Source organism: Protopterus annectens, chromosome 5.part0, assembly GCF_019279795.1.
Source record: "Protopterus annectens isolate FY-2018-M chromosome 5.part0, PAN1.0, whole genome shotgun sequence".
NCBI classification, from domain to species: domain Eukaryota; kingdom Metazoa; phylum Chordata; order Ceratodontiformes; family Protopteridae; genus Protopterus; species Protopterus annectens.
Genome location: NC_056735.1, coordinates 496,363,393 through 496,381,567, shown reverse-complemented (window position 1 = coordinate 496,381,567; position 18,175 = coordinate 496,363,393). Strand labels below are relative to the sequence as shown.

The following is an 18,175-nucleotide window of genomic DNA, read 5'->3' as shown; positions in this document are numbered from 1 at the left end:
AAGAGTGGAACTGGAGCAGCCAAGCTGTCAGCTTCAGGGTGTCCAGATTTGGGGTCGGTAGACCTAAGGGATGGGATATTAGATCCGGAATGGGATCCAGAATCCAGAGAGGATTCACCAGATGAGACCACAGGTAAGGGAACCAAGTTTGACGAGGCCAGAATGGGGCAATGAGGATCATTCTGCTCCCCAACTGAGAGGCTTTATGTATAAGTTTCAGCATCGGGGGTAGAGGAGGACAGGCATAAAGTAGACTGGGAGGCCAAGCATGCACTAGAGCGTCTCTCGGGGTTTCCCTAAGGGGGGGAATCAGAGCGAAGAAGCTGGAGCATTTCGTATTTGAGGGAGTGGCAAAGAGATCACAGCAGAGTTGCCCCCATTTGGCAAAAATCCGCTTCGCTACCTGGGAATTGAGAGACCATTCGTAAGGGGAAAGAATAGTGCGGCTGAGCTTGTCCGCCAGAATGTTGGACCGTCCCGGAATGTGCGCTGTGATAAGAAAGCGGTTGGTGGAGATCGCCCATTCCCACACCCTCATGGCCTGGTTCCCCCGTTTGTTGATGTACCAGACAACTGACATGTTTGTCCGTCTGTATCGCAATAGTTCCTACGGGGAGAAGGTTCTGAAGTGCTTGCAATGTCAACAGCACCGACCTCATCTCCAGAACATTGATATGCAAGGAGGTCTCTGTGTCATTCCACGTGCCTTGGACTGTTCTGCCTGAGCAATGCACCCCCCACCTGAGGTGAGAGGCGTCCGTGGTCACCGTGGCGAGGGGAGGCAGTGTGCAGAAGGGTCGTCCTGTATGGAGGTCCGGGGACTGGAGCCACCATAAGAGGGCCCTCCTGCAAGCCCTGCTGAGTGAGATAGGGTGACTGAGGGGAAGAAACTGAAAGGACCATTGGACTAAAAGGGTCCACTGTAGCACCCTCATATTCAGACGAGCGCATGGAAGAAGAGTTATTGCTGCCGCCATGGAGCCTAGCACCCTCAGGACCAATTCCGCCGGTGGGGCTTTTAATTGGAGGATGGCCTGCACATGAAGCCTCAGGTTTTGAAGTCGCTCCAAAGTGAGGAACGCTCGCAGACTTCTCGTATCTAGTTTGGCCCCTATGAACTCTATCACTTGTGTCGCAGCAAGAGAGGATTTGTCCATGTTGATCATAATGCCTAGTTGGGGAGCTAGCCGGAGAAAGTAATTTCTGGCTGCACAGAGTAGATGCCTTGTTGGGGCGAACAGGAGCCAGTTGTCCAGGTATGGGAAGACCTGCATTCCCTGGAGTCTCAGGTGGGCCGCTATCACTGCTAACACTTTGGTAAACACCCTTGGGGCTGTGGTGAGACCAAAGGGAAGGACCATGAACTGATAGTGACTGGCTCCCAGCCGGAAGCGGAGAAACCTCCTGGATCGTCTGTCCATTAAAATGTGGTAGTACGCATCCTTGAGGTCTATTGAGCACATCCAGTCGCTCTCCCGCAAGAGGGGGAGAATGGATTGAAGGGTGACCATCCGGAATTTTTCTTTGGTTACTGACAAGTTCAAGAGTGAAAGGTCGAGAATCGGTCTCAAGTCCCCCGTCTTTTTTGGCACCAGAAAGAACCTGGAGTAAAACCCTAATCCGAGCTGATCTGGGGGGACGGGCTGGATGGCTCTTTTTTCTAGCAGCTGCTGAATTTCTGCAGCTGCCACCTCCCTCTGATCAGGTGGTACATCGGGGAGGTTTTTGAGTCTGGGGACATGGTGCAGTGGAATTTTGTAACCTCTGGATATGATACGAAGCACCCAGCGATCTGACGTAATGGACTCCCAAGCCGCCAGGTGCTTCGAGAAGCGCCCCCCGACTGCCTCCAGAATGGAGCAATCGGGCAACCCCTCAGGGCTGCTGCGTGGGCCAATCAGAGAAGGTTTCTCTGGACCCAAAATTTTTCGGGGCCCCTCTGCCTCTAGGGCGGTGTCCTCCCTGTCCTCCTCTGCCACAGAAGGACTGGTTGTCTGGAGCAGGCTGGGAATGTTGCGATTTCTGGAACCACATCTTCTTCTGTCCCTTTTGGCTATTGGAGAAGGACCTCTGGGGAGCAGAGAAGCGGACTCTGATGGCAGACAACGTCTTCCCGTCCTTTTCGCTCTGGACAAGTGTCTCGTGAACGGTCTTGCCAAACAAGGCAGAACCATCAAAGGGGGCATTCGCAAAGGATGCCTTAAAGGGCTCTGCGAAGTCACAATGTCGGAGCCAGGCCTGACATCTCATGACTAGACCCGCTCCGCTGGCTCTAGCAGCTCCCTCTGTGGCGTGGGACAAAAGCCGCATAGAGGTATTTGAAATAGATCTTAGAGTGGCCATACGAGTGGAGTACAACTGCTTGTCCTCTGCCGACATGGACTCTGGGGGGGAAGCAGCATACTCTTTGATAAGATCTCGCTGCATCCTGATGATATGTGCCATGTAGTTCAGGGACCTTACTGAGAAGGTCGCTGAACTAAATACCCGCTTACCGAGGCGATCCATCGAGTGGGACTCCTTGCTCGGTGGATGGACCGAGGGGCTCTCCTGAGCTAATTCCCTGTTAGTGGCTGCCGCCATCAACATGGCATCTACGGGGGGACCCTTGCTCCAATGGGACCGGTCTGCAGGGGGACTCAAAATTCTATCCGAGCGTTTGGGGACTGGCTCCACAGTGTCCGGCTCCTTCCACGCCCTGGTGGTGATAAGGTCCACCAGAGGGTCGGCCGGAGGGGACACCCAAGAGGTAGACGGGCCTGCTTCGAATGCCTCCAGGAACACGGACTCGTCGGAGGAAGCCTTGGGGGGCAGACCACCCCCCCTGATCCTGAGCATTTCCATGAGGTCTCCAAAGGAGACATCCTCGGGGGGTGACCTTGGGGAGCCTTCCCCTTCATCCAAGTCCGTGTCCTCTGTTAAGGACTCGGGGGAGTCCACGTGTCTCCTCTTACACTTATGCTTGTGAGGCACTTCCTCGGGGGGACTGTCCGAGGAGGTCTCACCAGCAATATCCTGTTCCAGTGGAACAACCTGGGACATCGAAGCAGGCTGTCCCTGTGGCCGGGTGACGGAAGCCTGACCCAGCAGAGAGGGAGTGCAGGGTGGAGCCGATGCAAGGACCGGGGGTCCGGATGCTCTCAACAGAGCCCCCTCCACTGCATCGAAGGCCGAAGGGGAGCCGCTCTCCCTGGGGTCCGAAAGCCGACTCCCACTCGGATCTGATGAAGGGATCGGAACCGGCGCCGAGGCCATCGGATCCGAAGGACCCGTGTGCTCCGACCTGGACGGAGCCAAAGGCACACTGCTGAATCCCTCTGATCCAAAGCTTGGCCCATGGCTCCGAGAGGTCAGATCCGACGAAGGACCCGACAGACTCGAGGGCAGGGTCGGATCCGAAGTACCCAGTACTGTCGGCGCCGACCCACCCCCGGCTCCAACGCTGCCTGGCTCAGAGTGCTCCGAGCCCGGGAATCGGGTCGGAGAAGGAGCCATCGGGGCAAAAAAAGGTGTCGAGCTCCCCCCCGAAGGGGGGGGGGCAAGAGCACTCCCATCTGTAGCTGGACCTGGATGAACCTTCTCATCATCCGGTCCAAGTCTGCATCAGAAAGACTGTAAGTAGATCTCGACGAGGCCACCAAGGCGGGCCAGGAATGCCGCCTCGATGACCTCGACGGAGATCGGGTCTCCTCCTCCTCGGGTCTCGGGGAAAAGCAAGGGGATCGGATCCGAGGAGGAGGGGACCTGGAAGCCGTGGAGGGAGAAGCCCGCTTAGCTGGGGGGGGGCCGAAGCGGAGGCCTCGGGCCGCCGCTTGTGGTGCTTCTCCCTCCTTTTCTCCCTCCTGGCCTCCCTTTCCTCCAGCGTCTTAGTGGGAGTTTGAGTCCCGGCCGGGGGAAGGGGGGCAGGAGTGGCTACCACCGAGGACTGAGGAGGAGCCACGGGAGTACCGGAGGCCAAAGCCGAATCCGGGGGCAAAAGTCCCGCCAGGATCAGCTTCGACCTCCGCTCTTTCAGTGCCCTGGGGTTGAACGCTGCGCAAATGGAACACCCAGAGGACAGGTGTTCAACCCCAAGGCACCGAACACACCGAGTGTGGCCATCCGCTGGTGAAAGCTTATGGCCACACTCGGTGCACTTAGAAAAAATGGGTTTTGGGGCCTCCGACATTAGAAAAATAAAGTAAACTACACAAACACACCAGGCCCCAAAAACACAAACACACTCACACTCTACGAACCAGCGAGGGGAGGAATTACACTAAAAATTAATGAAATTAACGAAAAGGGATCCTAAACCACGCACACTGTTTAATTAAAACAAAAAAGATTTCGAATTTGACAAGTTTTGAAGACTTATCTGGTAAGTCGCCAGGAGCTCGAAAATCCAGCTGTCTCTTCTAAGAGCGGCAAACTAGATCTGAGGTCAATCAGGGTTGGCAGGGGATTATGGGTAAGGGGAGGAGCTAGGAGCTCAGATCCATAAGCTGTAAAATAAGTTGCTGGCTCGGATCCGAAGTCGGATCCAAGACCCAAAGGTTGCTGACAAATGAAGTCCCTACTTCAGATCCAGAGATTCTGTAGAGGTATTTAAAGATATTTCATAAATTTTATGAAAATTTGTATAAAGAGAAATGTGGAAATCAATAAAGTGCACAAATGAAAATATTAATGGAAGACTTAATTATTCCAAAGTTAGAGACAGAGGACAACTAACAGCTAAGAAAGGAGTAGATGAGATAAAAATGGTGATGTATAATCATTATATAGGAAAGCCTCCAAGAACAAATGTTATTCCTGTGGAAGTTAGGAAGGAAGAAAGTGATACAGGTCTGTCAAATTTTAAAAGTAGGACAGGCAAACATATTAGAAGAAAACTGTGGCGGCTGTAAAAGTGCGTATTACAGAGCATAAGTCAGAGATAAGAATGAATACTGAGAATAATGCGCTGTTTAAGCACATTATGCACAATGGTATGGATCATAGTTTTAATTTAGAGTGATAGATAATGTGCAGAAGATACCTAGAGGTGGTGACTTGAATAATTATCTTGAGAATAAAGAATATGAGTGGATTATCAGGTTCCATGCAGATTCAGAACCTGGTATAAATAATGTAGTCAGTATCAAGCCTCTGCTTGTTAAAATACAATGGCAAAATTCGTGACATACACCTTTAAGAATGCTGTAGAAGAGTTTTAATTGATGGTATAGTGTGATTTGTTGGCTGTGGTCACATGTTACCTTTTGGCTCTTATTTAAATGCATTGTAATATGTTATGTACTGTTTTAGCACTGAGAAGGGTTGTCTAACTGAAAGCTTTGCTGCATTAAAGTCTGTTTTTCCTGACAGTGGATTTCTGTATTCTTACAGGATACCCCTGTAAGCAAGGACTCTTTTCTTGGTGACTTCAGCTATCCTTATATTGAATGGAACTTACAATTCTAATGTTGGGTATGCTTAACAATTCTTGGACTGTATGCTTAACAATTCTTGGACTGTAATGTGACTATCTGGAACTTTGTCTGTTTCACAGACTGACTGAAGTAGCTGAGGTCTAATATTGACCTGAGGTCCCCCTGCCTTCTTTGGAACTAAAAGGAACCTGGAATAGACTCCGGATTCTAAGGGGAGGGGCTTGTTGGATGATTCTTTTTCTAGCAACTCTGAAACTTCTGTTCCTGCAGATTCTTACTTATTGGGTGGAATATTGGGTATCTTTAATCTCTTTTTTGGAGGATGCAAAAAGGGAATCATATAGCCTCTTGTGATTATCCTCAACACCCAAGAATCTGAAGTAATGTTTTGCCAGGTTTGTGGGTACAATGTTAAATGCCCCTGAATGCCTCCATAGTGCATCAGCCAATTAATCTTTCAGGGAAGCTGATAGGGCTTCTCAGTGAAGGGACCATGAAAATCCTGACTATGCAGTCTGCCTATGACTCTACAGTGACGTCCACTCCGGTCCCCCCCTCACCTAGGGCAGGTCTGTCCCAAGGAGTGTCGTGGTGAAAACCCAGCGATTTTCTAAACCACATTTTCTTACCACCCCTTTGTTTCCCAGAATAGGATATTTGCAGGGTGGAGAAACAGTCTCCTATGGCAGACAGGATTTTAATGTCTTGCTCACTCCTAGAGAGCATCTATGTAACTTTAGGTCCAAGTAAAGTGGAACATTCAAAGGGGACATTAATAAAGACGCATTGAAGCTTTCTGCAAAATTGCCAAAGCCCTTTCCACAGCCTCGGAATCCTAGAATGGAAATGCATGGTAATTCCTCTACCATCTGCTGTGCTGGATAGCAGGTGCATGGGTACACTGGGATGGATTGTAGAGTACACATTTGGGTGCCCACTGTTTTTTGAATATCCTAAGGCAAAGAGGGACTTGAAAATCTCCTTGATCTAGTCCCTCTGAAAATGTGTCAAGTGTGCAAGGTAGTTCAGCAGTTTGAGTGCAAATGTCACTGAACTACATGTCTACTTCCCTAATCTGTCCAATGTACTTGACCCTCTGTTAGGGTGATGGACAGAAGAATTCTCCTTAGACAGTTCTTTCTTTGTGGCTGCTGCTACTACCATGGCATCTACTGGGAATCCTTTGGTCCAATGCTTCCTATCTAATGGGACTACTAAAATCTTGTTAGGTTTTTAGGAATTGGTTTTATATCTTCAGGGTCCTTCCGTGCCCTTTGTGCCATGAGATCTATACAGAATCTGGAGGGGGATGACTCAGGATGCAGACAACCCAGACATGAAAGCTTTGAGAAACACAGATTCATCCAGAGAAGGAGTTTCAGCAGACTAACCCCCCTCCTCCCTTCTGCTTCATCTGATCCAGAATGTCTCCAAAAGTTACGTCTTCCAGAGGGGATCTGGGGGATCCTTCACACTCATCCAAACCTGTGTCCTCACTGACTGACTCAGGAGAGGAGTCGGTGTGTTTCTGTTTGCACATCTGCTTCCTAAAACATATCTCTGAGAATCCGATGGAGGCAGGTCAGAACTAGGCAGGGAACTCAAATGTCTAGTAGTCTTGAAGCTAAAGGATTCTGACTGTCCCTATCAATGCGAATGACAGGTGTAAGGAACAGGTTCCACTGGGTGTTGCACAGGATCTGAACTTGGTGCATGCACCTGCATTCTTGGCCTAGCCAAAGCCCTTTCCACAGCCTCAAAAGCTAATGCTGCAAGTGGAGCTGAGGAAGCAATCCCTCTGTCAACCAATTCAGAAAGTCTCCACACTCCAATCAAGGTAATCTCCGAGGAAGATGGGTAAACTACACAGAGATGAAATACCATCACATTGACCACATATGTAATAAATCAAAAATGCATGCCATTACATTTGTATATGACATGTGAAGTCCTACCAAGCTCTTTAGTAAATTACCTTTACTACTACAGTATATTCAGAAACAATGCATAACTGGAGTAAAACAGTAAACGATTAAAAACAAAACATATTCTTGTGCACTGTGATATGAAGTACTTCTAAAGGAGCATTGTAAATAATCACATTTAGTTACTTACCATTTTCTCCAACATGTTGAGCAGCACCATCGATGACCTTCTCTTCTTGTTTAATATTTTCATCAATGTTTTCTGGGGGGTTACGAATTTCTTCTTGTCCACCTCCAATGATACCGTCTTCCTTAATAACTGGCTTTCCGAGAAGTTCTTCAACATTATGATCTGGTTCAAGTACCTCAGCTTTTTTGGGAAGCTCAAGATCCTTATGAGGTTGAAACGCACCCTGTTTCAAATCTGAATCTAGAGGCTTTTCGGCTTCTTCATCAGGCCTGTCAGGTTTTTCTTTTACTTGATCATCATTAACATTTTCAACGGGAGCTTCTTGTTTTTTTTCTTCATTGTCAAGTTTTTGCTCTGCATTATTGTCTGCTGGCCTATCACCTAATATGTTATCCTTGTCAATCTCCTGTTTAGCAGGAGGCAATCTGCCTTCTTCGAGTTCTTCCTTATCCTGCACCTCATCCACAATAACCTGGTCATGTGGAACGGGAGGCTCATGACGATGGGCCTCTCCAATAGGATGTGCAACATCTAGGAAAAAAAATCACATTTTTTAACTTACTGCATCTAATTACGTACCCAAATCATAACAATTTAAATGCAGAAATTACATACAGTTATTAACTACAGGTATTTAAGGTACTAGTTGAAATGAAAGATATATGAATCAATTTGTGTGTTCACTACAAACAAGACTTAACTACTTGGGTTACAGACTAAGAGTGCTGATGCTCAGCAAGTTTATTGCTAAGCACAGATCCTGCTTCCTGGCTGGTTGGCTATGTTGCCGCTCCTGACAAGGCAGCGTGTGCCACACAGGCCAACAAAAGGCTAGTCTCTCACAGGCAAAAGTTGGGAAGAGCTAGGCAAAGTTCTATGCACAACAGGAACAACATCTGGAGCATCATTATTGGACCATAAAAAATTAATAGCATGCCTCTTTAGGGCAATCACTTTAATTAATGCCAGCAAAACTAACAAAGAGGTCGTTTCTCACAGGAACAGTCTACAATAAGAGCAAGTATAGTTGTGAAAGTAAACCTACCATAACACTACATGTCCAAATAGATCACTTACACAATTGCCTAAGTTACATGGGACAATCTGCCAAGGATCACATCAGCCAGCAAAGTCAGCTTCAAAAGCTTTAGGACACCTACCATGCACCTTAGCCACTGTACAGCTTGAGAAGAGCAGTATAAAATCTGCCGAACTTCAAAGCTTTCTTGCTTCAGTAGAGGCAGACTAGAGCCCTGTCAGATAGGAACAGTAATAATAAAAATCCCACACCCAGGCATAAAAATAGCAGAAAAAGTGACGGTAGAGGGAGGGAGAGTATTCCTACTGCAACAGTGATCTATCTGAACATCTACTGTTACCATAAGTTAACTTGCACAACTGTACTATATTCAGCATTGCATCACTTTTGCAGTAATGTAAGCCTATATGGGTTGATTACCAGTGCTTAGAAAGAAAGGAAGGTGGAAGGAACAGTCAGAGGCCAACAGCTCATGGAGAACAGTCCTAGCAAAATCTAAAGAAATCTAATTTGTAATGTTTTGTAAAAGTATGAGGGCAGGAGCAAGTTGCTGTCTGCAGAATATTTCTAGACTCCACTCCTTTTCACAAAGCCACAAATGAAGCCTAAGGCCTGGTAGAAAGGTTCCTAACCTTGCCTAGAAGTGAAACAAGGTTAAACTGTGGTAAACAACAAAAACAATAGCATGGTACAACCATTTGGAAATTCTAAATGATGTTTGGACATGTATTACCATCACAGAAAATAAACAGTTGATCCAAACACCTGAATGTTTTAGTCCTGCCAACATTGCATCTGAGTTGCATCTGGGCATTTAGATCAAGTAAAATTATTTCTCCCTTACTGTTTTTTTTTAGTTCAGAAAAGAAGACAGGGAGGTGATTAGCCTGACACAAAGTAAACTATGAAACCACTTTAGGCATAAATGAAGGATTTGTTTTCAAAGACAGCCCATCCTTATGAAAAATGAGATGTGTGTGACTCGCCATAAGACCTTGTAATTCAATAGATAACACATGCAGACAGTTATAATTCAAAGTGGAAAAGGATGATGACGAAGCAAGGGGGACGTCCTAGAAACAGAGAAAGAGTGGGATTTTTAGATGCAGATCATTAAGGAGAACAATAACCATACAAAATAATATATTCATTAAGTAGCAGAAAGCATTCTAAGAACTAAGCCAATACAAGAACGGAGAAAGGCGGTTTTGCCAATGGGGATTACAGCAAATAGGGTGAGGAAAATAGGCAACAGGAGACTAGAAATTTACTGGAGAAATCTGCAAAGGAAGCAGCATATTGGGTAAAAATAACTCAAGCAGGAAAGGTAATTGAGTGGAATGAGGCCAAGAAAACATCTGGATTGCAGGCTAGAGAATGCTTTCCTTACCAGGCTTGATCTAGGAGAACAGGCAAAGAGAAAGGGGAAATTTAAGTGAAATACCTGCTCTGGTAGAGTTTTCAGTTGAATCTAGAACAGAAAGAGCTGTTAAAAGGGATAATTAGTAAGGCATATAAAAAAATACAATAATCAGAAGGAGGTTAAAAAAAGATTGGGAAGAGAAACTGGAAAAGTATTTTACAAGAAAACAATGGGAAGACATATGTATGTCTCCCAAATATGCAACCAAGTCCAGAAGGGTTAGGATCTTTGCTTGAAAGTACTTACGTAGGTACTTTTATAACCCAGAATTTTTCCTCAGGTAGATAGCAAATGTTGGGGATGTGTGATGGAGAAGAAAGAAGAAACTAGGAACATACGTTTTAGGAGTGTAATGAGTTGGCAGATTTTAAAAATTCCTTACAGAGTAATTTGTCAGACATATTGGGTGAACAAATAGCTGTAAGTAAGGAAATGGTTCTTAAGAGCTGGGATATGAATTGCCAAGGTACAGTAAAGCCTTAAGTTTAATTTGTTGGCTGCCAAAAAAGCAATTAGTAGAAAATGTAACTCAAAGTCTACACCAACTATATTTGAGGTACTGAATATTCTAAAAGCGATAAAGGAATTGGGAGAGGGCTTTTTAGAAAAGGGAAGGAACAAATTACATAGAGGTAAATGGAAATGGTGGGAACAATACGAGCATAAAAATGTACAGGAGAAGAAGTGAGGTTTGTAGGAAGGCAGAAATTCAGCAATTTTTTGTAATGTTGGACTAATGATAGAAAAGAAAACGTGAAGTATTCTGTAATTAAATGGAACAATGTTAAAATAGTTTGTTTTCTTTTCTGTTGATGTATGTTTGCCTATGTATTCAGTGATAATTTAATAAAGATGATTAAAAAAGACATTGTAAATCAGATAATCTTCTTGCAGAGGTCAAAGAAATGAATAATGTTTTCCAAGTTAAGGACTTCAAATCAGCCTTGTCAGACAGATCAAATGGAAGAAGTTTAAGTTTCTCTAGAACAAAATTAAGATCACTGTTTTCTAGGTGGATGGATATGTAGACCCTCTTACAAAACCTGTTTGACTTGAGGCTGTATAGAAAGGGGGATGTAAATTCAAATAAGCATGGAAGGCCAATAAGTGAATCTTGACAGAACAGTAAGAAAAAAACAGAAGATAATCCACACAAATATTGTAAAACCAGCTGCATCTGTGTCTTAAAAGGGTCCTGGGTACCAATTAGAAAATCTTTTCACCTTACCCATAACATGATTTTTCGGTAGCAGGTTTGATGCTGGTGCTGAGACCAAAAAGATCTGAGGAACTACTGAATTTTTCCTCATGTAAAGTTTTGCTAATGCAATCATGACACTTGTAGAGGCCATGAAACCCAGAATCGTGAAATATTCCTCACCTGAATTCAGAGACTGGTTGGAGAAAATCAGAAAAAGCTACACTAACTAAAAATACCAGTGGCACCCATACCCATTATTAGTCAGCTCAGCTCAAGCTGAAAAACAGTTTGGGTGCATGGAAGGTGCCCTGGAGGTTTGAAAGCTGCATGGCTGTTGCATCCAATTTAGGATATTACCTATATATAGCTAGGGTTACTGTAGTAGTGATCAATATGAAGAACATCTATTCCTTGCAAAGAACTACTTTGTCCTGATGAAGAAAAGTACTGGACGGATATTTCCAGAAGGCATCCCAGGAACTCTATATCTTGTGAGAAGGAATGAGAAGATTTCTGTATGATCACCTGGAACCCCAGTCTCAGAAAGAGGTCCTTTATACAGGCAAGATATTCCAGACATTCTGAGAAGGAGTCTGCAAATAGAATTGGCTAAATATGGAAATATCTGAATGCCTTGTAACCTGCAATGAGCAACTACTGATGCCAGACACTCTGTAAACTCCCTTTGAGCTGTAGATAGTCCAACAGGTAAAGACAGGAAACTGAAAATGTAAGCCAGACAAAAACAAATCTTCAAAAATGTCTGAAACCTTGAGAATTGTAATGCAATGTTACCAACAAACTGAGAGATGAATGAGAATAACAGAGTTTGAAGGGAAAAACATCTTAAACTTTGAAACTCTGGTATGATGGTTTAGAAAGTAAAGTCTAAGACTGGTCACCAAGTTGCTTCCTTCTTTGGCAATAGAAAGATTTTTGAATAAAAACCTTTCCCCTGTTTGTTCTGAAGGAACTGGTTCTATGACCCCCTAGAGGCAGCACTTATTCTAGGATGGATGGAACCAGAGAAGTTTGGTTTGATGGTTGAGGAGGAATCCATTGAAAAGGAGGAAGGGACTTCCACTGCCAAATGCATTTCTAAATGCATCTCAGAACCCACGTGTCTGATGTTATCTGATGCCATTGGGGTAAATAAAGACCTAGACTTTGGGAAAGATTTAATTGGATGCCAGGGTAGGAATACAGAAACACATGAATCTGCCTTTTTGGATGGTCTCTGGAAACCCTCCCCCTTTATTTTAAGCCTCCTTGCATTTTTTTTTAATTATGTTTGCATGAACCTTGATGAAATGGTTTGTTCTGTTTCCTATTCAAAATCTTGAATTAGAAAGAAAGATCCTATTTAAAATTTGGCAGGATGAGTTGAAAAATATGAATGATTCCCTAAATAAACGTTCCTGTTTCATCAAATCTTTTAAGGACCTCAGCAGAAGAGGGGCCAAACAATAACTCTCCATCTAGGGGAGCATTCAGGATTGCAGCTTTGAAATTCTCTGGCAATTTTTCTGCACATAAAGTAAACCTTCCTATTACTGATCTAGTAGCAGCTGCTTTGGATATAGCATCAGCAGAGTAATAAGAACATTTGAGTGTTTGCTTACATGAGAAACAGGAGTTAGTAGCAAATTCACAGATGTCTTAATACATGTAGAAGGGAAGTTAGAAATTAGCTTTCTTATATTTTCCAAAGCAAGCAAGCAGAAAATTTTACATGAGCTTGATAATGCAGACTTCTGAAGGCTAAACCAGAGAAGAACAACAGCTTCTCAAATCTATCAAAAGCTTTTCTATCTTTCTCAGAAAGAATAAAAAAACAAAAAAAGTTCTAAGCTTGTTTCCCACCTAACCTGTTGCTAGAGTAGTCTAGACGCAGATGTCCTGTATCCAGGACTGTTTTGTATGTTTCTGAGTTCCCCAGACCTTTCTGTGTTAGAAGGAAGCCTTCCAGCTTATCAGTGGGAGTGGTAAGCACTAGATAGCCTATCTACCACAAGAGGAGTTGTTTCTGGCTCTGAAATTGTAGTTTACTGGCCATTTGGGGAGTTTTTCCATCCCTTTCAACTTTATGGTTTAAAAGCCCGGGTTTGCGTGCCACACAGAGCCACTAAGCTGGGGTGAACTATTACTGGTGCCAGAAAATCTGCTCTTCATTTTTTCCCTTAGATCTTGGTAGTTCTCTCCTCTCTTGCACTTTAATTAGCTTATTCGCCTAGCACTTCATCAGGCTTTTTGCAGCAATTATTGTAGCACACAAGTGCTATCAGCACTAGATTTCCTATAAGGAAACAGATCCCATACTTAGTAATGATGACCACCTCTCCTGGCATGTCTAAAGGTCAGTTCTCTATGCTTTCACCTATTAATCTGGTGAACTTGGGTATTCTGAGGCAGTGTAGCAACTGCTCATGTACACAGATAACCTTCTCCTCTCACCTCCCAACACTCAGACTTGTGAGAGATGCACTTGTATCTCCAAACTAGAAACCATGCACTCTCCAGCCAAGACCGGAATAGCTGGTCAAGAGGAGGTCAACACCTGCACCACACCACATGGAACACACAGCCCTCTAGAACACCCACCATCACAGCCCTCACATAAAAACACAAACCACACACCCACCTTCGTGGAGGATCTCAATTGAAATCTACCCAAACGGCAGAGACCTCCAAGGCAGAGATGAACTCGACCACCACAACACAGCAGAAACCACAAGACACATAGCTCACCTACACAGTGTGCCCCTCAACCTAAGCTCCTAAGGCAGAACAGCTTGCCCAATACAGTAATCATAGATGACTAAATAGTGAGGCACACAGATGTCCCACTCATTAGGTTGAATAAGGAGAAAGTAACAATCAGCTGTCTATCAGGTGCCAGAATCCGACACATAACACACGCACTCAGGTCACTCCACAACAAGTACAAGTATGACTCTGTCATTGCCCATGTGGGTGTGAATGACCGAAGACTCACCTCCCTGGACAACATGAAAAGAGACATTCTGGAGCTCTCGGATTATGTAGCTCAGGCAGTTATGACCCTAGCCCTGAGCAGCATCCTACTGTCACTCAGAATGATACCGCAGTACAAACAGAAAATGATTGACTTCAACAATTGGCTAAGTTTCTGGTGTCATTCTAAGGGGATCCAGTATCTGTCTGCTTGGGATGGCATGACTGACAGACCTCGATGCTTTGCCAGACATGGCCTGCATCTGTCACCCCTGGGTTTCCAGGTACTGGCTAAGGCTCTTGCCACCCCTTTAGTGCCTTTTTTAGATGGTGTTCCAAAGACCAAACTACCACCATAACAGCTATAAATAAACGCAATCTGAGGGTCATGCTGCTCAGTACTAGAAGTCTAAATCTCAAGATGCACTCGCTTGAAGCACTCCTCAAAATGGAGCACATCGACATTTGTGCTGTAAAAGAGACTTGGTTTAAAGCAGCAGAAAGCACCCCTGCACTACCAGGTTATAACTCATTCCACACCTTTTTACCTTAGAACATGGACCGAAGCTCCAAAGGCGGTGGTGTCTCCATAGTCATAATGGATATGCACACCTTCAAACTACTAGCTTAGCATAATGCATCTGAGATACTCCAGGTACAAGTAACATTGGAAAAGATGGCGATTCAGGTCGTAGCCTGCTATAGGTCCCCAACCATGTCCCAAGATTCTCACTCCACATTTCTAAGCAACCTAGAAACTATTAAGATCCAACCCTACACACTCATACTAGGTGACTTCAACTACCCCTCCATCAACTGGGAAAACTACTCGTGCACCAATGCACTGGTCCAACGCTTCCTGGAATTCACCAATTCCAATGCCCTGGACCAACTCATTCTTACCCCCACTAGAGGAAGCAACATTGTTGACCTGATTATTACTAACATGGGCAACCTTTGCTCTGCACCAATAGTCAATTCCTCCCTGGCTAGATCCAACCACAAACTAATCACCATGGAAATCCACATCTCACCCACACCCCCCGCAAAGGTATCCACCATGAAAAACTTCTCCAAAGCTGACTTTGGACTCTGAAAAATAGAGGTGGCTAACTTCACAGCACCCATGCCAATGGAAAATAGATGCATGACTGCCGAATTATACACCACTGCACTGTATGAACACGTACATAAATGCATAGAACTAGCCATACCCAACAGAACCAAGACACACTCCTCCAAAAAAAGGAAGCCAATCTGGTGGTCCCCTGCCATTAATAAACTCTACAACAGAAGGAAGAAACTGTTGCAGAAAAAGGTGAAGTCACAAGACTGGAAAAATTCCCTTATTAGTCTCAACAAAAATTTGAGATCCCTCATCAAAACCCTCCAAAGCCAGCTATGAAGGCAGAATCACGGCACTAAAAACAACCACAAAGCCTTCTATAGTTATATCAAGAATCTTCATGGCAATATCCAGATTTGCTCCAAGTTGCTGCACAATGGTACCTCCTATACTGAGCCAACAGATATTGCCAACATACTGGATGAGATTCAGTGCCAACTTTACCCCTCTCCCCCCACCCCCAAAAGGACCAATCTCAATACCGGATGAATGCCAGGCACCCAGCATTGTAAAGGTCTCTGTGCAGCACAGGTTAAAGCTGCACTGTCCAAGGCCAAGAATACAGCTTCCCTGGGACCCAACAATATCCCTGGCTGTGTTCTACATGTATTACAAACTGAAATGGCACCACATTTGTGTGCCCTGTTCACTCACAGCCTCACCTCAGGCTTTGTCTCTACTGAATGGTGCACTGCTACAGTCATCCCTTTCCATAAAGGAGGAGTGACTACAGACCATGAAAATTATCGCCCCATTAGCCTGACAAGTCTGATATGTAAGGCTATGGAGCACATCATCATGGACCTAATTAACAAGGATATAGAGAATCTCCAAATTCTAGATCCCACGTAATTTGGTTTTATGAAAGGCAGCTCACGCTTGCTCAACCTGGTTGACTTCTTTGAGTCAGTCACCAGAGCTGTGGATGAGGGTAAGGCAGTTCATATAGCCTACCTTGATCTGGCCAAGGCCTTTGATATCATTATTCACTCAGGAATTATTGATAAACTCACCAAACTAGGCATCAACCACTATATCGTTAGCTAGGTTGCAACTTGACTCACAGATAAAACACGCAGTGTGAAAGTTGTGGACTCCAAAGTCAGACTGCCGACCAGTCACAAGTGGAGTCCGACAGGGATCGGTCCTGGGTCCTTTCCTGTTTGGCATCTACTTCTCAGTTTAGGTCAACATGGATGATGAAGTTCACAGACGACTGCAAGCTGGGAGCCATTATTAATTCCGCAAGTGATGCAGACATCCTACAGAAAGGCCTCACTGAGACCAATGACTGGTGTAGAAACCATGGCCTTGAGCTTAATGCCAAAAAATGCATTGTCATCCCCTTTGGGAAAAACTCAGTTCCCACTAATTACCACATCGATGGGAGCTCACTGAACACTGAAAGTGTTATAAGAGATCTGGGGACACAGGTTGACAGCAACCTCTGCTTCAACATCGCATTGCCACTGTGGTCAGAAAGTCCTTCTATGTGGCACATCTCATTACCAAGGTTTTGCATTCAGGAAGAAAGAGGTCATCATTTCTCTGTACTTTTCCCTCATTAGACCAATTATAGCGTATAATGCTCCATTTGGCATGTACCTCACTAGACACTACAACAGCTCTGGAAGCCACAATAGTAGCTCACAAAGAGGATCCTAGGCGTTAAACACATGTCCTACATGGACAGACTCAAAAAACTCCAGCTATTCTCGGTCTCATATCGTCTACTAAGAGGCTATCTCTGCTTGACTTACAAAGTCATGTCTGACCCAGCTCTGTTAGAAATCCCAATCCCTCTGCACCACATGCTCCAGAGACCTCAACCTCATTACTACAATCAACAGAACATGCTGGAAGGACTGGTTCATAACCCATAGACTGCCCATGCTCTGGAATAGACTTCCCACATATGTCAAGCAGAGCACCTCACTGGCCCTCTTCAAGAGAAATATTGATGGGAAATAGTTCACCCCGGGATCACTCTAGTGGCTCTACCTGACAGACGCACTGGGAACTAACATCAGGTGGCACAATGCCAGGGCACTTCTATGGGCTAGGCTTGTAAAGGCTCTAGGATCATTAGCCTAGTAGACACCTATGAACCTATAGCTAGCAATGGCAAAATATTTGGCAAAAGGTGGCTTTGCCAAATAAATTAACTGCAGGATCTGATTTGGGATTTGAAAATAGAAATTCATGGGTCTATGGAATCTTATTAATCAATCAGACTTTTTAGACAGGAGGGTACAAATCAAACATACTGCTGGCTATCAAGAAAACACCTTCTGATGCTGGTAAAACAGGAGGCACAGCTGCAGGCTGAGGAAGCTCTATTAAGTCATAATATTTTGCTGTGATACTGGAATTTCATTCTGTTCCCACTGAGTCTTTCACTATGGCTACATTTTCAGAAAAAAGATAGATATTCAGGGAGGAGAACATGAAGAAAACTTGCTTCAAAACCTGATTCCCCTTTCTGTGGCATAAGAATTGGAGAAATGCAATACCAGTCTAACTCCTGTCTTTTAGACTGGGAAATAGTATCTGAGACAGAGAGAGGAAAATATTTTAAAATTTAGTGAAGAATCAGAATTTAAAGAATTAAACTATTATCCTTAGTAAAACACAGCCAATCTTCCCTGTTCAGGTTGTGTGAAGCAAGAGAAGATGAATGCCTAACATTCGGTTTTCTTTTCCTGTGAGATGCCCTACAAAAAAGACTGACTTAAAGATGGGAGTCTTCCATGGAAATAAGGCTCCTTAGGTCAGCTTCATGGTAAAGCACCACTCTCTCCCTTCTTTGAGACTGACAAAAGTGTTGCACCCCTGTCAACAGAGGATATTCCAGCAGCTGCAGAATACATGTCTACCTTCCACT

General features: G+C 44.6%; 1 protein-coding gene across 1 annotated transcript in view; it reads right to left on the bottom strand.

Moving 5' to 3' along the window:
• Positions 1-18,175, bottom strand: part of SLC38A10 (solute carrier family 38 member 10) — a gene marked incomplete in the record, with an annotated part of 1,157,663 nt that overhangs the window by 345,188 nt on the left and 794,300 nt on the right. Inside the window, 1 exon segment of the mRNA XM_044072422.1 lies at positions 7,530-8,060. Coding sequence (XP_043928357.1) covers positions 7,530-8,060 — 531 coding nt within the window.